This window comes from Pseudomassariella vexata (genome assembly GCF_002105095.1).
Source record: "Pseudomassariella vexata strain CBS 129021 chromosome Unknown BCR38scaffold_4, whole genome shotgun sequence".
Taxonomy (NCBI): domain Eukaryota; kingdom Fungi; phylum Ascomycota; class Sordariomycetes; order Amphisphaeriales; family Pseudomassariaceae; genus Pseudomassariella; species Pseudomassariella vexata.
The window spans coordinates 435579-460924 of NW_024467959.1; the positions used below are offsets into that span (position 1 = coordinate 435579).

At 49.7% G+C, this 25346-nt stretch overlaps 9 protein-coding genes across 9 annotated transcripts; 3 read left to right on the forward strand and 6 right to left on the reverse strand.

The window, feature by feature from the left end:
• Positions 1-844: 844 nt before the first annotated feature.
• BCR38DRAFT_407082 (uncharacterized protein) lies at positions 845-1449 on the forward strand (the record flags this gene model as incomplete). Its single annotated transcript, XM_040858127.1, has 2 exons — positions 845-850; positions 898-1449. The coding sequence occupies 2 exons, from the start codon at positions 845-847 to the stop codon at positions 1447-1449; spliced, it is 558 nt and encodes a 185-aa protein (XP_040717688.1).
• A 2029-nt stretch (positions 1450-3478) lies between these two features.
• Positions 3479-5232, reverse strand: BCR38DRAFT_338134 (fatty acid desaturase; the record flags this gene model as incomplete). The annotated part of the gene is made up of 2 exons (XM_040855591.1): positions 3479-4970; positions 5048-5232. The coding sequence occupies 2 exons, from the start codon at positions 5230-5232 to the stop codon at positions 3479-3481; spliced, it is 1677 nt and encodes a 558-aa protein (XP_040717689.1).
• Positions 5233-6753: 1521 nt separating this feature from the next.
• Positions 6754-7656, forward strand: BCR38DRAFT_150569 (uncharacterized protein). The gene is made up of 3 exons (XM_040853705.1): positions 6754-7032; positions 7091-7133; positions 7261-7656. The coding sequence occupies exons 1-3, from the start codon at positions 6894-6896 to the stop codon at positions 7568-7570; spliced, it is 492 nt and encodes a 163-aa protein (XP_040717690.1). The 5' UTR covers positions 6754-6893; the 3' UTR covers positions 7571-7656.
• A 1868-nt stretch (positions 7657-9524) lies between these two features.
• Positions 9525-11090, reverse strand: BCR38DRAFT_336976 (dihydrolipoyl dehydrogenase; the record flags this gene model as incomplete). Its single annotated transcript, XM_040855500.1, has 2 exons — positions 9525-10142; positions 10203-11090. The coding sequence occupies 2 exons, from the start codon at positions 11088-11090 to the stop codon at positions 9525-9527; spliced, it is 1506 nt and encodes a 501-aa protein (XP_040717691.1).
• Positions 11091-11789: 699 nt separating this feature from the next.
• BCR38DRAFT_150636 (uncharacterized protein) lies at positions 11790-14619 on the reverse strand. The gene has a single exon (XM_040853706.1). It carries the CDS (start codon positions 14442-14444, stop codon positions 11913-11915), a length of 2532 nt encoding a protein of 843 aa, XP_040717692.1. The 5' UTR covers positions 14445-14619; the 3' UTR covers positions 11790-11912.
• A 27-nt stretch (positions 14620-14646) lies between these two features.
• On the forward strand, positions 14647-15762 carry BCR38DRAFT_387379 (signal recognition particle 14kD protein). The gene is made up of 3 exons (XM_040857504.1): positions 14647-14857; positions 14912-14990; positions 15052-15762. Exons 1-3 carry the CDS (start codon positions 14834-14836, stop codon positions 15339-15341), a joined length of 393 nt encoding a protein of 130 aa, XP_040717693.1. The 5' UTR covers positions 14647-14833; the 3' UTR covers positions 15342-15762.
• A 578-nt stretch (positions 15763-16340) lies between these two features.
• On the reverse strand, positions 16341-17027 carry BCR38DRAFT_387384 (uncharacterized protein). The gene has a single exon (XM_040857505.1). The coding sequence runs from the start codon at positions 16740-16742 to the stop codon at positions 16524-16526; it is 219 nt and encodes a 72-aa protein (XP_040717694.1). The 5' UTR covers positions 16743-17027; the 3' UTR covers positions 16341-16523.
• Positions 17028-19167: 2140 nt separating this feature from the next.
• Positions 19168-21303, reverse strand: BCR38DRAFT_150666 (uncharacterized protein). The gene is made up of 9 exons (XM_040853707.1): positions 20979-21303; positions 20865-20917; positions 20751-20758; positions 20595-20688; positions 20371-20541; positions 20250-20301; positions 19965-20174; positions 19738-19895; positions 19168-19674 (listed from the first exon to the last, which is right to left on the reverse strand). Exons 1-9 carry the CDS (start codon positions 21172-21174, stop codon positions 19390-19392), a joined length of 1227 nt encoding a protein of 408 aa, XP_040717695.1. The 5' UTR covers positions 21175-21303; the 3' UTR covers positions 19168-19389.
• A 1130-nt stretch (positions 21304-22433) lies between these two features.
• Positions 22434-23201, reverse strand: BCR38DRAFT_150814 (uncharacterized protein). Its single transcript, XM_040853708.1, has one exon. The coding sequence runs from the start codon at positions 22995-22997 to the stop codon at positions 22527-22529; it is 471 nt and encodes a 156-aa protein (XP_040717696.1). The 5' UTR covers positions 22998-23201; the 3' UTR covers positions 22434-22526.
• Between the last annotated feature and the right edge of the window lie 2145 nt (positions 23202-25346).

A 25346-nucleotide genomic window follows, 5' to 3' on the forward strand; every position in this document is an offset into this window, starting at 1 on the left:
GCTGCGTGTTGGCCGGGAATATCTAAGCTACTAGTTAAAGAAGAAAGCCAAGGTGCGAGCTCGCTCCTTCACTCCAAATACTTATCGAAATAAGATTTAATAAATGGTTTTGGGAAGACCGAATGAAGTTGGCCAAGCTTGAACGAGGCTGAAGGAACCGCCTCAGGTTGGCTTGGGAACAGCGGCAGGGGTGCAAGACTGCGGGGAGGCGTGCAGGTGTCAGGGTGTGGCGTCACCATCATCAACTTGCCAGGTGGATGCTAGCAAGAGAAGCTAAGGTAGCTAGCTTCCAGGTCGATATCTCCCGTTGAGCTTTAAAGATGTCAACCACCAAACAGCGCTGCCATTACTTTTACTTACTGTCATTCGCTCTTTCTTTCAGGCAGGCTCGAGCACGGCATGACGTACGAAGGACCTGCTTAATTTGCCGAGACGTTGCTAACTTGAAGAGCTTTAAAAGGTATTGGGCAGCAAGTGGGGTAGAATCAGTTAGCGTTACACGGATTTTTCTCCGACTTCATACCTACTACACCTGGTGCCATTTTGTTCGTTTTTTTCTTACAAGCAACCTGAAACAAAGTAACTTGCATGTGTTGCGGCTTACGAAGACGGCTCATCGAAGCGACAGGTCGCAAGATTTGCCAAATCTAACCTGGATGTGGGAATGCCATGCAAAAGATCGGGGCTGCGCCGAGCTAACCTCACATATGTTCCGCTCTGTTGGGTCTTTTACTTACGAGGCTTCGTCTCGACAACACTGGCCTGAAAGACCACAACCTGTTACTCGGAGAATTTCACGAGCTTACCAAGTACTCAATACCTCCAATCTGACCACAAACCCACCATGGTGGTCAGTATACCAATACTTAGAATACTTGGTACACTTGCAGCGATCAGGGTACTGCGGTATCTCGTCGGGGCTATCGCCAAAACACTGTCAACATCAGATTCTGCCGCAAGCAAAGCCTCGTCTTGAAAGCGAAGGGAAATACCGGTATTTTTTGGTTACTTACTGTCTGGGGCTGGCTGGTTTCTTTATCGAAATGCCTTGCCGGCCTTGTCATGCACGTTGGTTTGCTTGAGATGCTGCTTGCTGCTTGCGTTTCTCAGCTATGCAGCTTTGCAACTATCCCGGCTGGCAGTCATCAATTCATCATTCCTCACATTCAATGTTATCGGATCGTGGAGCGCTTGATTGAACTCAAATCCCTCTTCGTTCCCGGATTTGTCTGGAAGCAAGGCCGTCCGATTTCCACAGATTTCGACGACTCTGTTCGTGCGAGTCCTTTTCCAAAATACCGTATAGTCGGTGAATCGGGATGCTCTAATGATCTGGTTACTATGATGAAGAGCGAAACGGAGGCATGTGCAATGGACATAGTGTTGTGCCTTCGAGACCTATTGCATTGGTACCATTCCCATCTGAAGGGTAAAAGCGTGGGACATTGAGTCCAGACCGCAGTCATTCTCCATTTACAGCACCGACTGTTCCTCGGCTCACCAGCACTATTGGGGCGCACTAGGAAACGAATGGATTACTTTTACCACTAATCTAATGAATGCTCCTAAAATATGAAATCATAATCTCGCAACCCCATAGCCAAAGATAGCTCCTAGACTCTGCCACCACGATTGGGAAACGTGTACAAATCCACCGTATCATCCCATCTTTATTCAAAGCCTGTCGGTGCTTTTCTGACAAATCCTTCGTCCCATTCCACATTGGCTTGTCGATGATCAGTATAGTCTGGTTTGTCTTATTCGGAAATATTTGAGACCATGCCCACGTCACGGCAGTTGGCTGCGATCATTTCTGCTGGGTCTTATTGTCCTCCTTGTTTTGGTTCGAGTCACTCTTACGCCAGGAAACATCAGAACCGCTCCCAGTCCGATCCCTGTTGTTCCGGGCGGCCATATCAGCATGCTTTGCAGTGAAGACAGATTCGCAGTTGATGTCTCACAGTTTGCTTGGCTACAGTTTCTTTGATCCCACTCGACAATGGAGACATGGCAAAGTCAACTGCCAGACATTTCTTCGGTCTTTGTAGCTCTTTGATAACCAACATAGACAGCTGACAGAAACATGCAAATGCATCGATTCGACAGCCGTGGCATGGGAGAATAAACAACGACAACACCACACTTCCTTTCAGGAAATAAAACTTTGGTGTGACTACTTCCCAGCTGAAACCAACAGCTGATGATTCTAATCCCGTGATTATACTCGTCATTCCATTCAAAGCAATACATATTGCCCCTGAAACCCCAACACCAGCCGGTAGCTTTGTACACCCGCAACGGGGACCCAGTGGCTTCCTTGCATGACTAGGGTGTGGGATCATCCTCTGAGAAAATATTAGAGAGTAACAAAGGAGAGTACTTTCCATGTACCGACAACCTCTTACCGCGAGATACATTACAACGTCTACGCCGCAAAGAGCTGCATATAAAGGAAGCTACTTAACCTCTCCAGGAGTTGAGTAATTCGTCACCAACACCTCGAAATCTATCCCGGGAGCTATTCAGTTCTCTCAGTAATAATCATCGAGCATAACTCTTGTTCAAAGATAGTAACCCAACCTTCAAACTTCCACCGCCATTACTCGTCAATCTCAATTCAGAGGAATGCCTCCAACCAAGATGGACGAGAAAGTCGCCGAGCGCATTGCCAAAGCACGGGGTGCAAACGTACAGTCCAAGTTAACATCAATCTTGCGGCAGATGGGCCAGACGCAAGATGCTTGCGAATCAGCTGCAACTGCGTTGCACATTGTGGATAGCTTCCACTGATCTCGACATCTCGCTTGATATTGCCAACCCCTTGTACTTCAGTGCATGTTGGTTAACCATTCATGCCACCGGCTCCGACCTCGACAAGCCTCACCGTGCTGCCGTGTTGGAAGTGGATATGTGGCAACCGCAACGCTGCACGTGCGGCATAAAAACGTGGCCAGCTGGTCTGAATCCTGCAACCCCTGCAGTAATCGATGCAGACCCCGGTCGACGAAAGGCGGGTTTGTCAATCGATAGCGTAGGTTGTAGAGATCTCATTTCCAGCACCTCAGATCCGAAACTAGACTGACTAGGCACTGGTGCTGGAAGAAGGTAGAGATCTGATGCGAAGATCTGAAGATAATCTCACCGTCACGAGAAATATTGTGGCCATCAGGGCCGTCGACCACTTAGGGGATTCTAGCGAGCGAGCATGACAATGCATCGACTGGGATGTTCTCCTTGTACAATGAGACAACAAGGGATGCAACTGTTCCAGTCCAGAAAAACGACTGGACAGTTGTACAGTTGAGTTCTATTGCATGATATAGGGCTTGATTGCTTTGCATTAATTCTGTTGTAGTTATTGTCTGCCTCGCACTGTGGTAATGACTGCATCCTCCACCAGTACGTGGGAACCGACAATAGGTATGATGACCCAATCATCAAGCTTGCCAAAACACAGCCGCCTAACATCTCGACATATTCAGTGGCTATGATCGAGCGGACTGCCGCCGTTGGCAAGTACTTTTTGACACTTGGCCAGGATTGCTGCTTGTCGAGAAACTTCACCGAGCCTCCCAAGAACCTGCTGATTCCCATCGACAAATCCGTATAATGCGTAAGGGATACCTACGTCGTTGCAGAATTCCTGCACGAGTTTCTGGGTACGGCGAAGGTTATGGCGCGGGATGCGCGGATAAAGGTGATGGATAGCTTGGAACTGCAAGCCACCGTGGAAGAAATCCAACCAACGGGGGCATTCGATATCCATCGTTGTACGAAGCATCTTCTGAGGGAAGGACTCGTGCGGTCCGAGATCCGCCGTGCTCATGGCAAAATGCGAAAGACCCAATTGAGCATGAAGCGGCATGACGGTCATATGACTGACCATGATGAAAATGAAGCGATCCCAACCAGTGGGAATAGACTTGTACACGATACCATAGCCATACCAGCTCCAGAAAAAGAAATGGCCGACGATCTCAAGATAGCGATGCCACCATGCTGGACCTTTGCGCGGGCCTTGCATGCAGAAGAGGTACTCATACGATAACCTGTACAGGTTGAAGCGCCCAAAGGTCAGCAGAATATAATACGAGTACTTCTGGATAGAAACCATGGCCTTGGCGACGCCGTCGTACTCCATTACGCGGTCGTAGTACGTGGATCGTAGATTGCCCAGGAATCGGTGTGAAAAGGCGAGGAAAGGCAGGTACTCGATGTCAGGGTCGTGCTCTGGAGAGTTGGTGACAATGTGATGGACGTTGTGGTTTCTCTTCCACCATCCAAGGGATAAGCCGCCAATGAAGTCTCCAATAATGATGCCAATGACGGTGTCCACATGGAAATTATGGGTGATGCCCATGTGGCCGGCATCATGGGCTGAGAAGACAAGCTGGTGCCAGAAGCAGCCCAAAGCGAAGGCGCTCAGGGCGTACCAACCCCAATGCAGGAAGAGCACTGATGTTCCGAAAAGGAGCGAGTACCGAGTTGCCTCGATGGCGTAGGATCGATAACTGCATTGATACAAGCCATCGGCCTTAATTCTGTCGTTCAAGGCCCGATATTTCTGGACGATGGTGTCTTGTGTCGTAAAGTCCAAGGCTGGATACTTGTCCAGATCCAGATTAATCTTCTCCTTGGTCTGGACGTCGAGGTAGGACATGCCGTCATCCTCCTCGACCGAGGATATGGAAGATACGGACGAAGGGCGTGGGTGTGCGTCTGGGTTGCGGCGGTTTCGCAAGGTGGCCTCGTCAGCAGCATCGAACACGGGAGAGGGGTCCCGGGAACTAGCCAGGCTCGAGTCTGGGGCACATGCTTCATCTTCATCGGGCTCAGCGGTTTCGTCGTCGTCGGCTAATAGTCTGAACTTCCCTCCTTGTATGGGCGGGATGAAGTTGGTCCACCTGCCATCGATCCTTCCAATGCGGTACCTGCTCATCATCTGGTCCTTGGCCTCGGCTGAATGAAGACTGGTTGAGGGCAATCTATGTCAGGGGCTCATGCTACAATGGACTCTGAGTCAATGGACGGAGGGGGTGGCACGAACACGGTGACTTCATCAGTGGCATCTCTGCCAACCATGTGCTTGATGGCTTTATCGCCACCTGGGTGGTATGGAAGCCAGGGGTCTGCCTTCAAGACATATTGGTCGACGATGAAGATATGTCGACCTCGAGCAATCATGTCCTCGATCTGTCGCCGCGAAAGCAGCGGATACGTCTTTTCGCGCATTTTTGCTCGTCTCAATTTCCTTTCAACTTCGGTGAGTATACCTTGTACCTGGGCTGATGAGGGCGACGACCAACTAATTCAATGGCTTGTTTGGTAGCGCCTTTGAAGATGAATTTTACCGCGTCGATGAGGTCCGGTACATCGGCAACGAGACAGATGCCGTAGAACGAAAAAAAAATTAAAATTATTCGCCAGTTGACTTGATAATTTCAAATGGCACTTCCAGTGCAGCCAGTCGAGACTCTCATAACAGTCCGTAATTCGGAAGAGGCGGTGACTTTGGCCGTTGAAAACCATAGGAAAGTCATCCAGTTGCCAACATGAAACGACAGGGATATGCCCCCGCATTTCCATCTCAACATCCAAATCTGTCAAGCCTTTACTAGCACCACTGTCTGTGCGTGGAGCCAGCACGGAATAATTTCTCTCAAGACGCGTGAAAAAGTCAATCCAGGTCAAATCATCAGATAATAGCTCGAGCCTATGATCTCGTTCGTATTCGTAAAAACAAGACAACATCGATCATAGCAGTATTAATAATCAATCTATCGAGATCTGGTTTCCTTGTACTCAACAGTTCTGCAGACCTCATACATGCTAAAACTATGTACCTTTGCTCAAAGCTCTTCACCGGTTGGTTCTACTGTAACCACACGTCATAGATGTCGCTTGAGCCAACATGTACAAGATTGTGGGCCACCATCATACCACGCCATGGCTCGCGGTGGGACAACTCGCCTTACTTTTGGAGAGGCTCGGGCTGCGTTTGACTGCTCATGTCGTACGACCAGGGCGCAGTCGCAAGTGAATCGCAACCCTTGCCCGGAATGTGCCGCAAAGGCTTCAGAAGAGTCAACAACCACGCCAGAGCCTCAGCGGTAATCCCGCTGCCGCTTTGCTTTTCCCCCACTCATTGCCCCCTCCATCTCGACACGATATCCTCGAGGCTTATACTTCGCACTTCCTGCGTGTATTTTTTTCCTTCGCCTTTGAAGAGATGTATGGTCATAGGTTTGCAAGCGCTGAAACCAAGCGCGGGCAACTTCCAAGCTGAAGTACCCGTAAACAAACGTCAGCCTTACTGGCTGTGTGATCCGGACTAATAGAAGTTTGCTCAGCTTTGCCCCCCTGGCCTGGGTGCTGTGACATTTGTTTTTATCATTCCTCTATCGTTAAACTTGGTAGAAGCTGTATCAATTCTCCGGCTCTCGGGGAAGTTCAAGATTGTCCAACATGCGATGGCCATCCGTGGTCTGCAGCGCATGTGAGAGAAATCTGGATCCGATTTCCAGTGAAACGAAAATATCCGACCCCGTATGCAGTTCCTAGAAGTTAGAGATACACAACATGATGATACCGAAAGTCTCACCATAGTGAACATGGGATCAGATTGCCATAAGGGGAAAAAATATGTTTGAGAAGACCGGCATAAGTGCTACCAAACTCGTGTCTTCTAGAGTCGTCTTCCGCGGAATTACAAACATGTGTCACACTTAGGCATCAAGATATAAGCATCCTGGTCTCAATTTCCAGGATACCGGGAAGGGGAGGCTCTTTTGGTTCCGGCAATATCCAAAGCTCCCATCCCCTTGCGTGTCATTTCATCTTTTCCCGCTCGCTTTCGCTTCTCGCTCTGGACATTATCCTTCATCCCTTACTCGATGAATTGCCTCTGCTTCAGGATACCATTTGGTCATGCCAGCGGCGTGGGCTACGGGGGTAACGTACTGATAAATCAGGCTGCCTACCACTCGGGAGCGTGCATGGCAGCCCGTCAGCATGCGTATTGTTGTGGTGGCCGTCAGTAGTCCCCTGGGCCTCCATAATTGGAAACTCGACAACTGATAAATCACCGCAGATGAACAACAATATCATCACGCCATGGGCCAACCCTGTATCGTGTAAGTGACTCCCCCTTGCATTGGCAGATTGGAGCATCATCTTCGGAAAGCAAATTTTCACCAAAACCACCTTGTACTCACTTCCGTCGACAGAAACTACCGCAAGCAGACACTGACCATAGTGAAGCAATAATATCATACAGCCCAACGCAGCCCTTTCGGTATCCAACTGCCTGGCGGATTGGTGTCCAGCATGCGTCCAGGCCTATTCGTCCTATCCCCTTGCCTATATGGATGCGCGCAACCTGCCCCTTTACGGCCGGAGACCGGAGGATTACCACCCCACCCCACCGCGAGGCTTCTACGTCGATGCCATACCTGGCTTATTTGGAATTGGGTCAAACGGTATTCGATGGATGCTGCCTAATACCCACCAGGCTCTTGCCACTGCCAACCGTGCCGTGGCTGCTGGATGGGACAGGCGGCCAAGGTCATGAGATGTATTCCACCTCCCTTTTTGCCCAAAAGCGACTGCCACTACGAGAGCCGAATTGAAGGGTAATTTTACGGCACTCGGTAGAATTCGAGCTCTTATCATCAAGTTGAAACCCCAGCAAAGCTGCTTCATACATGATGTGTACGTTGAACTCTATCATACAGCTCTGCATATGCAATGCGGATCACTTGGTCAAAACAACATCCCTCGTCAGCATGTGCACAATGAGCATATTTTATACATCTCGGAAACGAGTCCCATCCGCATTGCTTTTAAACCATGGAAAAGTGCCAGGTTTGTCTGCGAATACAGCAGGGTGGACAATATATATACCACCCCACACATACTTGCCTATACTTTACCTATGTCAATATGTTTCTCAATCTACCTAGGTATAGTTTATAGCACTTATTATATACACTAAATCCCAGTCACGTTCTGGTCTCACCCAATCATAACAACCCATAAAGACTAAGACAAGTCAGCTGACTTTCCAAACCCACAAGATGCCGACAAGCACAAGAACTGGCACTACGCAAAAATGCCAAAACGTTGAACATCGAGGATTCGCTAGTCGGCACTAACCCAACTCCTAATCTGACGGTGTAAGGGCTGGTCTGGATGCTACAGTGTTGACGACAACGAACAACTTTGGTGTATAAAAAAGGAGACATGGCATCTGACAAATGAAATGCATGCACGCGGTTCGTCATACATGGACATCCCAAACAGACAGTGATGGAGCACCTACAATTTCATGTTCTTAGACGTTCTGCCTCACATTGGATCTGTTCATCAAAATTTCGCTGAATTGCCGAGTTGCCGAATTCAATCTCGTCTTGGAATCTGCCTCTGAACAGCTTAGAAAACTTCACGATCTGTTTCTATACACCTTAATAACGACCATAAACGAAAGAAGTTCTTAAATATTCGATTTCAGGTTGCCTGCATAATTCATATTCCTGTAAGCTTGAAGGGCCATTTGTTGTTGGTACGAGGGAGTCGAAACTGTTGGCTAGGTGGGATGCCTTCATGAACTTTATACACCGGCTACTACTCTAGCTAAGCCCTTGCCATTCGCATCTGTGTATGCACAACGACCAACGCTTTGATACTGGTATGATTACATGACCCATTTCATCGAAAAGATCGGTACTGGAGAGCCTGATTCTGATCACGCCTCTGAGACTTGCATGTGCTGCTCTTTGATTGTAACTACCAAAGTGGCAGGCTCAATCGCAGTCATAATTACTAATTTAGACATCTGATGGCGAATCGTCTTAGATCTTGGCCCCAGATGAGACACACAGGGCCAACTGAGAACGTATGGGACTGGGTGAAAGATTGGATTGAAGATACCTATAGTATCAGCGTACTTGATTGACATCATATATCCATTCGTCAAGGGATAAGACAATACTAAAAAGGCGTCTTTGGAGAACGCGTATAGATATGGTTTAAGGACCACTGTTCTCCTTTATTGCAGCCTGCCATCTCCACTACTGTAGCAGTGCGCTGCATTGTTGATGGGATGAATCTGTACTTGGACGCTTGCTCATATAATTCGTCTCGACATAGATAACTGCTCACATTGTATACCAAGACAACACTTAGATAAAGGCGTAAAAGTACTGATTTTAGTGTAGTGCTGCCTCCACTAGCAGAGCTCGAGTGGTCATCTTAGACACGTGAGACCTTGATTCCTCACGATGTGTGGCTTTGACAAATTCTTGCATCAAATAACCACCTGTCTATACCATGCCTACTTAATGACACAAGTGGAGCCAGTCTTATTGCTCTCATGCGTAAATAATATACACCTAGACACCGATGCTCTGCTCACAATAAAATAAAGGTAGCGGAATGACTGGTGATGTAGCCGGTGGACTAGCTTTAGTTCATCTCACTAAGTCACTGGTTTTCCCAGTCTGTCACAACTCCCTTGTAGCAGCTATTTAAAAGTGGATGGCCTTCGAGTAGGTGGCCATGGCCGCCTCCTTGAATGCTTCTGCCAGTGTGGGGTGAGCGTGGCAGGTACGGGCAATATCCTCGGTTGACGCGCCGTACTCCAGAGCAAGCGTCGCCTCCGCAATCATCTCACCGGCGTTGGGGCCAATAATGTGGCAACCTAGAAGCCTATCCGTCTCGGGATCGGCCAGCATCTTTACCATCCCCTCGGTATCGAGGTTGGTCTTGGCACGTGAGTTGGCGCTGAAGGGAAAGGTGCCGACCTTGTAGGGGATGTTTTGGGACTTGAGTTCTTGCTCGTTCTGTCCAACCCAGGCAACCTCGGGATGGGTGTACATGACTGAGGGAATAACGCCGTAGTTGACGTGTCCGTAGCCCTTCTTGATATACTCGACAGCGGCTACGGCCTCCTCCTCGGCCTTGTGTGCAAGCATAGGGCCGAATGTGCAGTCACCAATGCATCGGATGTGGGCAGCCTTGGTGCGGTATTCGGAATCGATTACAACACGGCCGCGATCATCGACCTCGAGGCCGATGTTCTCGAGACCTAGGCCTGCGGTGTAGGGGCGACGACCGATAGCGACGAGGACGACATCAGCTTCCAGCTATGGCATGTCGTGTTAGCAGTTGTCGGTCAAGATCACCAGATGGTGCTCAGAACTCACAGTTTCAGGCTTGCCACCCTTGGAAGAGTCAACCTCGAGCTTGATCTTGTCGCCCGAGTTATCTCCGCTGTTCACCTTGGTGCCGAGCTTGAACTCCATACCCTGCTTCTTCAGCAGCTTCTGGGCCGACTTGGCAATTTCAGCGTCCATGCCAGGGCCGCCGATCTGGTTCAGAAACTCAACGACGGTAACCTTGGCGCCCAACCGAGACCAGACAGAGCCCATCTCGAGACCGATGATGCCGCCACCAATGACCACCATAGATTCGGGTACCTTCTCGAGGGCTAAAGCGCCGGTGCTGGTGATGACGCGCTTCTCGTCGATCTCAAGGCCGGGGAAGGGTGTGGCCTCGCTACCAGTAGCGATCAGGATATTCTTGCCTTTGACGCTGGTCTCGCCACCCTCGTTGAGCGCCACCTTGATCTCGTTCTCGCTGGCGAAGGTTCCGGTGCCCTTGATGTACTCTACGCCGTTTTTCTTGAAGAGGAACTCGATACCCTTGGTCAGACCGGTGACGGATGTGTCCTTTGCCTTCATCATCTCCTTGAGGTTTAGCTTGACATCACCGACCTCGATACCGCGGTTTTTGGTGTCGTGCAGGATCTGGTGGTAGAGATGGGAGTTGTTGAGGAGGGATTTAGACGGGATGCAGCCCACGTTGAGACAAGTACCGCCCAGCATGCCTCTCTTCTCAATGCACGTCACCTTCATGCCTTCTTGGCCAGCCTTGATGGCGGCGACATATCCAGCTACACCACCACCAATGATAACGAGGTCCTTCTCTTCGGACGACGACGCATACGTTCGTACTATCGCAGGCAGGGTAGACGGCCGGAAGGCGGAGCGGGCCCGGACGGCCGAGCGAGGTAGTAAACGCGAAGAAAGCATATCTGCTACAATCTGGGGCGGGGGGAGGGGGGCGGAGGGGGGATTGTGGAGGATTGTAGATGTGAGGGAGCGAGGGAGGAAATCACTCAATTGGGTATATCGCAAGAAATCTGACGAGCTTCTCTGAAGCTTCAGGTCAAGTTCTGGAGAATTTTGGAGATCCGAGCGCCGCGCCTCCGTCTTGAGTGGTTCGCGGTTTCCAACGCCGCTGGCTCGGAATTAACCGGGTCATTTGCTCCAACAGCTGTCGTCTCAACATTCTCCATAATTGAGCACCTTGCTCTTCAGCTGTTCCAGGGGCTAGTAAAATGCCACGGAATAATCCTCTAATTGACGGAACCTAGAATTCTAGTGGAAGTGATTGATTATTATGCTGTTTCGCTGATCAATTCATTCTACAGTCCACGAACAAGCTGAAACAGAGGCTGTTAAATGCAATCCGGGGTAATCAATATCGCCTGGAAGATTCCCTGTAACAGGCCTATACAGAAGCGACATCAGCATACCCAGTCTTGCCACTAAGCCCAAAGTCCTGATGCTATGAAGATAGAACCTCGCTTCCCCCCGATGATGCATTACCAGACTATAATGTGCAGGCTCATGACCTGAAATGTCTCGATAGACATGCGTTATCTCGTATCAGCGGTCACAGACGACGGACGGGTCGGCTCGTCTCTGTGGGATCCAACGTCCTTCTCAGATTTTCTTCCGCAACGCTGACACAAGCTTGCTTTTAAAATAACCCTATGTAAAATGGATATCAATGGATCTATCATGACGGCCGCGGCAGCCAGTTTCATATCGTCGCGGTTAACACCACAGCTACTCCGTAGCCGCTGCCGACAGTGACGCCTCCAAAACCCCGGCGGCCTCCTGGCACTTCTTCTTGACGAGCCTTTTCTCCTCCTTCTCCAGTAAATCCGTCTTTCTGATATACTTCTTCAGAAAATACTGCACCGACCTTGCCAAGTCCGTTTCCAAAGACCCAAATATTTTCTGCAGGGTTTCACTCTTGGACTCCTTGAGCACGGTGATGAGTAGCACCTCGACGAACAACTGTGATTTCTCCCGCAACGCGGCCAGGTTGCGGTACTTGAGGATATCGAGTCCCAGATTTCTGTTGGCCACCAGAGATCCATAGAAGCGCGCCACATTGTACAACCAGCGCGACTCATAATCCTCTTCATCATCGCCGTCGTTGTAATCATTGTCTCCAGTGTCGATATCCTCGCCCATCTTCCGGAAGCGAGTTGTCAAGCTCCGTCGGAATTGGAAGCCCAGCTCTCGATCGCCGCAGAATCGCGTGGCTACAAGGAAGTAGTATCGATTGTATATGCCCTGCCTCTCACCACTGCGCACAATGACCTCGGGCACCTCCTTTCTCTGGTGTTTGTTGAGTCGCAATTTGCGTATGAGCAGCTCTGCGTTCTCAAAATCCGTTGCTGCGTGGAGAGCGACGAAGATGCGCTGGCGTACATCGGTGTTGAAGCCTTGTTCGCGGGCGAGCTGCCACAGGTCCGGGATTCCAAAAAAGTCGTCATCACCCAAGTCAGAGACGTCGTCAGGTCCCTTGGTTGCATCTGAGTCCTTTTGCCCCGGGTCGTTCTCACGGTTGCCGGACCAGCTCGCGCCAACAACCCACCATTTTCCGTACTTGTCTGCGTTTTCAATCTCCTTGAGACCAACTCGAAGAGGTTGAGAGTCACTGTGGCCCTGCAAAATTCCGATTCGCTTCCGGATTTGAGTACGCTGCTCCGCAATGTCCTTATTACGGCCTGCTGCCTTGGACTTGTTGTTGTGGAGTTTCTTCATCTCTTCGAGCATGAAGCTCGTTCTGATGGAGATATTCTTGAAGTTGGATGGATTCATCTGGTTGACAATATCCTTCAAGGAATGGGGATCGTCACGTCTGAGAGAAGGACCACATATGTTCACAATGCGTAGAAGTAGCTCGGTGTTGAGCTCGTCCAAATTGGCCAGAAATAGACGGATATAATCGAACATCAAGTTCGGACCAATGACCTGCATGTTGTAGAGCTCGGCCAGCAGGGAAATCATGTGCTTTGATGCGGAATCCGAATGGTCTCCAGAGGCTCTGTTATGGTGTTCTTTGAAGACTTCGACGAGTCGCTGAAGCAAGTTGGCGGCAACATGCGTACCCAATGCTCTTTGGCAACCAGAAGCAAAGCCTGCAATCATTGTGAAGAATCCGTCTGGTCGTTTTTCAGGCGAACAGACGAGAGAAATGACCAGGTCGATCAACGTGGAGGTGACGCTCTGTCGAGGAAAATTGTCGTAAAGCCCCGACAAGTCTTTGATGATGCCAACCATACTCTCGTTGGTCAGTCGATTGATGAGACCCTGCACACGCCGTCGTAGCTGAGCGTCGACTTCTTCGTTCGACCCTGACTGTTGGCGAAGTGATGGCGGAACGTATTTGGCTACCCCCGTTGTGGGAGCAACATAAGGGTTTTCACGTTCATGAGGAGCTGGATATTCGGCAGAGTTTCGCTCTTCATCGTCATCAGAATCAGAAAAGCCATCGAACCCGCCGTCGTCATCTTCGTCCCTTGAGCTGCCCAGATCACCATCAGTGTCGTCGTCGTCGAAGTCTGAGATTGCTAGATCCGAGAATCCATCGTTCTTGTTATCATCTTCGTCATACTCGGAATCATGGGACTCGTCATCTTCTTCCATGGCAGCAGCTCTGGAAGCAGCGGCGGCAGCGGCGGCATTATTGGCTTTTCGTCGCTTTTGTGCTAGCCAATTATCATCTGCCTCGGCTTTGCGCTTATGCTTCCCCTTGGCTGGGGCTTCTCCGTCGTCACTTTCGCCTTCCAGACCATCCAGCAGGTCTCCAAGCCCGTCTTCGTCGATTGCTTTGGACTTCTTGCCCCTTTTTAAGCCGAGTTTCCTTTCCAAGGCGGCGATCTCAGCGTCTTCTGGCATCGATTTCCGTTTCTCTGCTTTAGATGATGCTGGTGCTTCCTGACTCCCTTCGTCACCCATCTCGCTTGCTCCGTCATCACTCCCGTTCCCGTCCAAGTCTGAGACAGAGTCATCATCGAGGTCATCTGCATTCACAACGCGGCCCCAATCCTCATTCGCAGGCTGTTTTCGATATTGCTGCTTGACATTGGCAGGATTTGAACGTGGTGGCTCTTGTGACTTGACCTGCTTAACCTGCTGTGGAGCACTTTGCTTTTGCTTCTTTTCGATTCTTTGCGCCTTGCGCTGCTCTTTTCTCGACACTTGTTTCGTGCTCCCCTTTCCTCCCGTTGAGGTCGTGGGTTTCTGAGCATCAAGTTTTCTCAATATTTCTATTGGAATTGACAACTTCTTTGGTGGCGCCATGATATATAACCGGGGTGACCAGTACCGGTTGCTTTGGGTGTAGATAAAATGACACAGAAATAACGTAGATGATGAATTCGGCAGTGTCGAAAGGCAAGTACAGCCCTAGAGGTCGTTCCTTGAAAGCTTCTTAATAAATAAGCTTCCAGGTTTACTCTTACTCTAAGTTGTCGAGTTTGACGCAGGTTCTTTGAAATCGGACTCAACTAACTGTAAATTTTTGGTGATGCAACCTTGCGCACCGACAGCCCCACTGCGGGAACCCACCTTTCAAGTTACCTTATTGCGACCACCTGCGGGGCGTTCAACGTTTGGCGTCTGCCAGCGTCCCCCCGCCAGAACATCTCCAACTTAGGAGACGGACAGCTCGAGGATAGCACTCAATCACCATGGGGGTACTCAGTAACGACGAGGTGAGACCTGACATTTAGAGGATATGGCCATCATGCTGACATGGGAATCTGTAGTTCTTCGCAAAGCTCGGAGAGCTCTTAGAGGGGTGCAAAGGCAAATCTAGAGGCTCGATATTCTTAACCCAGAAGAGACGTACGCGCTTTCGTCGTAACGGTATTTCTCACGGACATCTTGAAAACTGACATCGATGTAGTGTCCTACGAACAAGACATTCCAGAGCCGACGAGCGAGAACGTCCTACCCGACCTCCACCCGCCGCGGCCATTACCCGTCCTGATCAGAGCAACCAACGGCAAGGCAGGGGACAAGAGAAAAGAGCGAGTCAAGCTGTCGACCATTGTCGAGCCACATGCCATTCCTGAATTTTTTACCAAGTACGCCGATGTCTGCAAGATGGGTATGGCGGCACTGAAGCCCAGGGATCGCAGTAAGCGGAAGACGAAGGGCAAGAAGAAGAAGACTACCTTGGTACTTGCCTCGTGAAGGTGGCATCGCAGTGTGGGAGATCTTCAAGAGATCAGCCCGGCCATACTGCATAGTGTCTGCTCCAATTAAAGAAGTGGAAGGTAAAGGGCCCGTATCAGGGGCAGATAATTGCCAGAACATGTCAGGCATAGAACGACATAGAAAGAAGCACCATGCTCTTCTCGCGCTGGATCTATACAAATCACATCTTCTTAGAAACCTACATACCTGATGCCTAGGGAAGATAATCAAGGTGGTTGTCTCGCAAGCTCCTAAATTCGATATTGAGAGCCACAGTTATTGGAGCTCTTTATAAGCTACCTAGGAAACTAGGAGAAGCCTTCCTCAGTCGTGGATTTTAGGAGTTGTGGCCAGTGAGATCCTCAAGGTAGGCTGGTGGTATATCCTTGAATCATGTCGGTCTAGTAATGAAATCTGATCAGACTGACTGATGTTGCTGCCAAGGATATTAAAGTGGCATTAACTCTGCGTGATGGGCGTAACGAGATAATCTCGCCTGTATTCATGTCAATGCTATGCGAAGCGACCGATCGATTTGAGTTGGTAAGCCCATATCAATGGTGCCAGGTCTATCCCAAAGTGAGGAGTTGAGATAGATCTGATGTACTTCATAGCGTAACTCAAGGCTTGCTCGCACATTGCTCAAGATATCTGGCTCTGCATACATTCTCATATATCTCAAACCATCATCGCCTCAATATCCATCGTAGACCATGATTCCTCCTTATCCTCAAAACTATCGTGAGTTGTCTCCTGAATCGTACATATCAGAGATTTGGTCTTCTGATTTGCTAATGACAACAACAACAATAATAACGAACGATCGACTTACCTACTGGATCTTGAGAAGCTCACCCCTTGGTTAGACATGTTATTGACACACCGTGTATGTTTACAAGTGGGATTCAAGAAGAAAAGAAAAGTAGGTGTTCCTTGCACAATGCAGAAATAACATAGAATTCTTTCACGTTATCAAATAAGTACTGCTTACGCTCGCTTCCACATTACCATGTATTGCTTAACTTCCCACAGTTCTAATTACGTATACTCTGACATTGTTTCCCACTATGCCTCTTCAAACATAGTCAAAGCTTGGATTATGCCCTCTTCTTGGCCTTCACACTATCACCATAAATATCGTCCCGTGTCTATAGTGTTCGATCGCAAGGCTACGGCTAATCAGCCTTCATTATCCTCCTCCAAACTCTCCATCATCTCCCTAAACTCTCGACATCGATCGCACTCGCTCTTGGTTGGCTTCCTCGGGTTCCCGACGTACAAACGGAGACTCTTCGGACACAGAGCGTTATCATCCTGGCTCTCGCAGCTAGCTAGCTTCTTATGGGCCGTCCAAACGTGCTTGCAGGTAGTGCATCTCAGGGGGTGAAGTTCGCACATTCGTCCTGATATCGACAGGTGCGTTAATTGGTGTTGGTTTCGATATTGTATTTAAACTGGTGTATTTCTACAGGCGTTGACGTAGATGTGGTTGAGTGAGACAATATTCGCTTCGAACAAGGACTAGTCCGAGGCTTTCGAGTTGTTTTCTTTCGATGCGTAATTTACTTTGGCGTCGTCCTTGAACAGGAGTGGTTGGAATCGAGAGCTATTTTATCAGTTGCACGAAAGGCCAGAGATCTACGTTTACGCAGCATTGGTTGAGGATGTGAGTGAAGGGGAGTCGTGGGGAGGACAAGAAAAAGTCACCTTCGGCCATGACGAAGGAAGAGTCAATACAAATAACTGTTTGTTAGTAACTGAGACCCACAAGGAATCCTACTCGGGTCAGAAAAGTTGGACAGTGTTTCAATAGGCTTCCGCAGATACACAGACAAACAAGTATGAGATAGAAGCACCATGAAGTGGACTAATGACGTGATGGAAATAGTTATAGCCGAACGATGGAAACGAAGATTGGAAGGGCATTTCGTAATATGCTGAAGATAAGACTAGCCTTTTTGAAAATTAGTAGTGACGCAGAACCTCATACCCTCCCTGGTGATTTGTGATAAACGAACTTTTCAGTTGTGGATAATTCGCAGAGATCTACCGTCTGACAGACTGCTGTTTTACCTGTAGTCTTCCAAAACATCGGAGGTCTAGGCGCCCCAGTGTGCCCGACTGTAATAGTCAACAATACGTCCTAGGTACATACCGTATTGGAGTAAGGTAGTACTGGACATGATCAATGGCGAACCCTAGTAAAAACAATCAGGTTATATCAGCACTACTGCCTATATATTAAACTGCAAGGTTCCCAGGGGTATAGTGTCCTATCTAATTCGAGGAGTCGCTTATGTATTCAGTCTTCCACATCTATATTCCATCCACTGGAGAGGCATCTGGTCAAGGCATCTCAACGCACAAATCGCCATCATTGAGTTGCTATTAAATACTCCACACTGACGTTCCTTCGCATATGCTCAGTATTCCGATAGCAGTGCTCCCAGATCATACGCAACCCCGACCGTTGCCTTTCGAGAGCCTCATTACATCTTGCACATTACTATGTGGCAAACGCATCTGCGAAATCTAAGCTAGGATTGAAATCAAATACACTGATTCAGATTTTTGAAGATGCCAAAAGACCACGACGGTAACCGCTTTTCAAGGAACAACCGAATCTCGGTCTACCTGGGTCAACGACATTCGAGTACTTCCTGCCGAATTGCGACAGACCCGCGGAGAAGGTTAGCCGCGACGCCAGCCAGAAGAGCGAGCTTCTCGCGCCGGAACGATCCACTTCCCCCTAAGTATCTATCCGCCATGATGACTCTCTCAAGAGGAGGATCCTTATTGTCGATGCTACTTTAATATTTCGTTCAAGCCTTTGCTCCTCGCCGTCAAGCCCCTTGCCCAAAATGTCCTACAGGGAGCCACTGTGCAAAGATTTCACAGACTGCATGAAATTGCAACTGGGGTATCGGTCGGACTTCGTTGTGGGAAGCATAGTATGTAAACATCCAGCTCTCGACAGGGTTCATAGAGACCGCGTCTTCCATTCTATCCGGAGGCCCGTTAGAGTTGTTAATGACTCGAAAGCCATAGTGAAGTCAACTCTGCAATGTCCGAGATTCTTGCAATATTGGATACTTGAAACAGACAAATCTAGGATCGATATTAAACTATTCCCCATCTGCGAGAACTGGAAAATCGCAAACCCATCCAGAACTCAAGATCAATTGGATGCGACTCGCTAGTAATCTACATGGCTTCCAGGGGTAATCCAAACCGCGCACGCCAATTCAGAATGTTCCTAGTTGTAAGTAGATGCCCCGGAATATGGGCTAGATCTCTGAACAAGTTGAATGTTGTCTTCGTAAACTGGCCATCCTGGCCGTTATGGCCGCTTGAACCATCGGAGTAGATGCAGCCATCGTGTCGAAGTCGTAATCAATCCACGATCCACGCAGCACAACAGTCCTACGCTTTCCTACACAGTCTTCACCAAACGAATTGCCCATCCAACGCCCCAAGTGCGCCTTGTGATGAGCCAGCCACCAAGCCTGGAAAAAATCAGATGCTATTTGAGGCACAATCTAGAATAAAGCCTTCCGATTTCCCCTTTTTTCCTCCTCAGATGACCATCTCCATAGTATGAAATAAGAAAGGGTTGCCACATTTGGTCCGCGATGTAGCCCGTGGATGGAGCAAACGCAGAAGGTCCAGTCGGCGAAGTCAAATGTCCCAGCACCGTCCCATTTGCATGTATATAGCTCGGGCCCAGGGCTGATCGTTTCATTATGCCCCTGAATCCTAAGTCTTCCACCCAAGTCCTCGGAACCTTTTGGGATGTAACTGCAGTCCGTTCGAACAAAGATATTAACGACTGTCGCAAAGAAAATGTGGTACAAGTATGCAACACAGTGGCTAACTCCACTGAAACATCGAAGCCGAAACCTTGGCAATGCTGGTTCAACTTGAAGTATCCATCGGTAAGGTTGTTTGATGAAAGGGTTGTCGGGAAAGGCATAAAAGCAAGTCGCCAACTTTTAACGAGTATCCGAGCTAGCTTTCGCAATTTTCACCAGGAGAGCGGTCAGATCTACATGATCTGATCTTGAGTCAGACCACCGTGAGCATCCGTGTCCATGCTGTCACCTCCACCAGGCGTGAGATACTTGACGTAGCTGAGACCAAGCGGTCTGTTTCCATAGTTGTAGCCCTGGAACTTCGCAATGGCAGTGTCGGCGGTGGTTGGCGAGTCAAAGCGAACAACACCGGTGCCGCGGGATCGCCCGTTCGGTTCATACTGAATCTCCGCCTGCTCAACCTTACCGATCGTGGTGAACAGCTCGACAAGATCGTCGTTGCTCGTGGACCATGGGAGCTAGGCAGAGAAGTCAGCAAGAAAGTAAACAAGTTGATGGAAAAAAGAGAGGTCAAGGCTCACGTTTCGGACATAAATGATCTCGCTTGGGTCATTTCCAGAGGTGGCAAAGTCCGTGAAGGGGTTAGGAGGTGCAGCTGAGGCACTTGGGGCGTCATAGCCACCGGTGCTACTACCACCACCGAACCCTCCACGACCACCGCCATATCCGCCACCAAAGCCTCCGCGGCCTCCAAATCCTCCACGGCCACCGAAGCCTCCACCGAAGCCCCCACGGGGTGCGCCAAAGCCTCCGCGGCCACCAAACCCGCCACCAATACCTGGGCCGGCGAATCGATCTTCACGAACCTCCAGCTGGCGACCCTGCCAATCGAAACCGTTGAACTGCTGGATGGCATTGCGGGCATCATCCGGGGACTCGAACATGACGATACCGGATCCCTTAGGCCTACCATCTTGTCCCATATGGACATCAGCTCGGATGACGGCGCCATTTCGGGCTGTAGCAAGAGTCATTAGCGACGCTGCAACGAACGGTGTTGCCAGACAGAGGGATTCAGGCGACGTTCACTTACCAGCTTGTCTGAAGAGGTCTTTCAAATCTTGCCAGCCGACGGTGTAGGGAAGCTGCAAGAACATCAAAATCAGAACGAATATCCTAAGTTAGCAACGAAGTGAGGACGGGAGGTAACAAACGTTGGAGATGTAGATCTGACGGCCACCACCACCAGCTCCTCCACCCATCGGGGCCCCGTAGCCGCCGGGACCACCGGCACCACCACCGAAGCCGCCTTGCATTCCCCCACCGCCTTGGAATCCGCCGCGCCCGCCGGTTGCTCCGGTAAACCGAGGTTCCGCTTCACGATCCTATGCCCAGTGTCAACTCCAAACCTCGTCAGGCAGATCCGGGAAAGCCTTACTTCGCGGACATAGACTAGTCGTCCCATCAGGTTCTGGTTGCTGAGCGTCGCGACAGCTTGTTGTGCTTGCTCCCTCGTAGCATATTCCACAATTCTAAAGTGCGATTAGCAGCTCGTCGTTGAGCGGCCCCCGGGGAGGGGGGGATTTGGACTTACCCGCATCCCTACAAATCCCGCGGACAACGTCCCGACCCGTCAATCCATCAATTCCATCAAAAACCAGGAGAGAGAAAAAAAGAAACCAGCCATGAACTACGTGTAGACGCCCACCTTCGACATTCCATTAGGAAGTTGTAAAACATCGGCAAAGAGAACCTCTCCAGCTAGAACAGGCATGCCGTCAGCCATCTAACCCAACTCATCGGAATGTTCTTCAAGACCCACCCTGTCGCATAAAATCCTTAAGGTGGTGCCATTTGACGTCGTAGGACAGGTTGCCGACGTACACACGGCGATCCTGTTGCGAGGTCTCCCGGATGGTATTCATCATTTGCTCGCGAGCTGCCTGTCGTTCCTCGAAGGATCGCTGTGGACCACCGAACCCCTGAGATCCTCCCGACGAGGCTCCGGCGCCAGTCATGGGAGAACGTGAAGAACGTCTGTTCGACCTACGATAGTCGTCCCGGCTTGCAGACCGGCTACGAGAGTAAGATCGGCGGCGGACCGAACGACCTGGACTTCTTGATCTACCACGACGGGGTGAGCGAGACCTCTCGCGCTGTGATGTGTCAGTGTCTTGATGGTTCATGAAAGCTGACGATAACGCAAGCGCTAGTGGCTTGCGACCTATGAGATCAGTTTCGACAAATGAAAAAATGCGGATTATGATGAATCGATGGTTGCTCCGGTTCAAATTTTTTCTGATGTCTTTTGACAGATGGAGGAAAGTTCTCGGGAGCCTGACTTTAGCCAAACCTTGAAGCTAATCCGATGGCTTCGAACGTTCAAGGCCAGAACAACCATCGAAGCTTCGAAATTGATGGCTTGATGAAAAGATCCACGAAAAGCTTTCCTCTACACCAAACACGGCAGTCACGCTTGGAAACTGCCTCGGCGCCGCCGCGCGGGGCAATTGGCTGCCATCAGGTGGCAAGGGGGGTGGTGATGTATGCTGATATATCGAAAATCAAACGTGAATGTTATACTCACCGGACGGTACGTGTCTCCGGAATCAGCTATTGCAAATCTGGGTTAGAAATGTGCGACCCAAAGTAAATGTAGGGAAGTGGAATGGGTAGAAAGAGGTATTTCTAGATGGGGGAAGTCTGGGATGAGAAAAGGACAGCCGCAACTTGGCCGGGCCGCAGGTGCATACGGGGGAAAAGGTGCCAACGTGAGTGGACCAGAAAAGGAAGTAGCAAGGGATGGTCATGTGGGGGAAGAGCCTCGTTTTAAGGATCTAGAGATAGCCGCTGGCACAAACCCCCAGAGTGAATCAAGGGAACGAGGAAGAGGGGAGGGGGGGAGGAAAGAAGGCTGGCCGCCTGGTAGATAGCAGGAAGGGAAGAGGAAGCGGGTAATGTCGTGGGCTGTTACAAGAGGTACAGGCAGAGTAGGCAATGGCAGGCAAATGTGGTAACACGTCAGAGAGGCATTTGATTTATGCTTCCGAATATGCGGCGGATAGGAGAGAGATTGGGTAGACGTGGCCCGTAGTACCAGTGGATGGCGTCTGTAGGTGACGGGGAGTGGACGGCTGGATAGATTGGGGGCGATGATGGAATGGGCAGAGAGATATGGCGAAGTTACCGGCGAGGCTAGAGTTTGGGAAGAGGATCAGGATGAGGATGTGTAGCAAGGAGGTTGGATGTTTGTGTCGCCAAATATGTTGGAGATGACTTACCCATGGTATATCGCAAGTCGACTTGGTGCTAGAGAAGCGCTTTTGCGATGTTTTTTTGGTCACTGGTGGGTGAAAAGGTTGTGAGTTGCCTATCTGTATGGAGGGGGTAAGCTGTTTGGCCAGAGTAGAGTGTACGCCGGGACTGGGGGTAGAACAGGTGGGAGATGAGGTACTGTGAGCCAGTGCCCAGTGGAGTTGATGGAGGGTAGGTACGGAGCCAGGAGTACAATTGGTGCTGCAGCACACTCAAGGTTCATCAATCGTGGTCCACTGCAGTGGCCGTGGAGTAGCAGCAGCAGCAGTGGCAGTGGCAGTAGCAGTAGCAAAATGAGAGAGATAGGCGCGGTAGAGAGAAGACGAATGCACAGGCGCTTGATGTCGGGCGCCGGATAAGGCTGTTTCTCGTCTTCAGGTAGGCTGACTGGCTGGCGACCTGTCTTGCATCGATCGCACTGTCGGCTACGTCGACCTCTCTCTGCTTGTACTCTGGGCAAGGAATTCGCGGGTGCTTGGAAGTGAAGGGAAGGGCAAGGGGGATGATGATGTTGATACGCACACATATGCAAGCTGCAATGTACATACCTAGAGGCTGCTGCAGCAGGCGCCGTGTGTTCAAAAGGCGACGAAGGTGATGGATGGCTTTTTTGTGACGCGATGCGATGATTTGATGCGGTTGCGGAAAAGAGGAGCAGCGGCGCGTTCAACTGCCCAGGATTACTTCAATTCGTTAGGTAAAGGTCAGATCAGCAAAAGGTCCCGACACGAAGCAGGCTGGCAGGGGACTGCCACCCAATCGCCACAGTCATGTCCACTTCTTTTTGACAATGGGGCAGCGAAAATGAAATTCGGATTCACTTGTTGTTGGCCAAATGGCAACGCAAGTGGTGCTGCCATTTTCCCACAATTACCATTGTACCTGAATTTTTTTCTTTCATAGTTTCAAGTCCCGTGATGAGAGACGCCCGATTATGGGAATATACCCTCGCAAGTACCGTAGCCACCCGTTCAGCGCAAGTTTGCCCAGAACGACCTCAGAGAGGTCACATGTCGGTGGGTAGATCTCTAAGTCGTGCCTTCCCAGAGAGGTTGACAAGTGGATTTTCTCATCTATTCAGCAGTAACAAGTTGCATTGAATCAGTGCTAATAGTAGGCCGACTTGGTATTAGAAGGGAGAAAAGGAAATAATGCTTTTGCGAGCTCTCCTTGGCGAATGCAATGCTGCAACGATACGATGCGCAGTGGCCGGGTGACGAATGAGGTAGCAGTATTGGGACTGCCTGCTTGTGTCGAGACAAAAGGATAAGGGTGTACGTACCTTCTGCATGGTCATTAATGCAGCACTGTGTGGTTGCGCTGCGGGAGGAGGTTGTAAGGGTACAATATTGTTAAAGCTGATGTCACCTCGACACAATGAAGTACTTCTCTCGCTAAGGTATTCTTGACTTATTTTATTTAGCTGCAGGTGGTGAATTCGGCAGGCGGCGGTTGTTGGTCTATTATGGCATCCTCGCTAGTCCTTTTTGGGTACCCATCTAGATGGAAACTGCTTGCCGAAATTGCGTGCGTCCGCCATCCACCTGCTCTACTCTGTGCATTTGAAGTTATTAGAAGGTACTTGTTAGGTGTTAACGTGCAGACAGTGGGTCTGGGGCGTCCCATCTGGAGTGGATTGATAGAGAGACTCCCAAGTCGCGACACGGTTTTGCTCGGAAAGGGACTTCATACCCTAGTCGCACGCTCCGAAGACCTGCTTGCCTGCTTTCTGGAGGCAAAGGGGCCGTGAGAGCGGGGTGGGTCGTATTCCTAAAGGATCTCGCACAACTGCAAGCTGTACCACTCCAACGTTGAGAGGCATAAGCTGATAAGTCCCAGATCGGATTCAATTGTCGAACAATCGAGTCACCCTTGGTGGATTTTAAGCTGTCTGTGTGTTATCATGATCTGACTGTTCGTACTAGGGCAGCCGGTCCGCATTGGCCTCTACTTGAGTGAGCTCTGGCCATTGCAACGAACGTCTGAGTGAGAAGACGCATTCATGCCAGACGTTACGACGTAGACCAATCCACGATTGTCAGGGCGCTTGGGTTGTTATCGCATTACTGTGTTTTTATGGCCTGGATGCGATTATATTGATGACTTCAAGTGACAAGTAACGCAACAACTGTGCTCCCCTGGTCGATTAATATTTCAAGTCTCGACATTACTATTCCCCGGTTTTCAAGTAACCGCTAGAACTAGCTAAGTCCTGAGCAATTAATCACAAAAATCCAAACCTACCTAGGCAAGCATACCTCTGGCATGCGCAACTTGCAGTACTTTCAGTGCTCCAAAACGCGAGCGTACCACCAGGATTCAGAGAATAGGGCAGACGACGATATGTTTCATAGTACCCAAGTATGAAATCAGATGTGGATGATACAACCTGAAAGGTCACCGCATCCGAGTCTGCATGCATCAAGGACGGGAAAGCCCAGCTCAGCTGTAAGCAATCGGACGAGTCATCAGGCGAGCTGATAGTCTGAGTTTACGTGTTCATTGCAATGGGCAATGTATGATTGCCATATTCCATTGCTTCTAAAACGATTGAATTCTGAATGGACCAACTTGCAAAGTCTGAAGGATGGTGTAAGTTGTTCCCCGAGCATCTTGACACTCTATGTTTATCGTGACCGGTAGCCCTTCACGAAATTCGCTATTCTCATGTGAATTTCTGTAAATATTATAGTGTGCCCGTACTTATGGCACGGTTTACTGACGGCAACCAGTGGCTAAGGCACTGGATATAATAGTAGAGTAACGTGAATGTACACCGAGCTGGCCACTTTCATGCGCCAACGCGACCGGCCAACTTGATCTTTGATTTTCTCAACAACCAATTATGGCAAAGTCATACAACGAAGCAGACTTA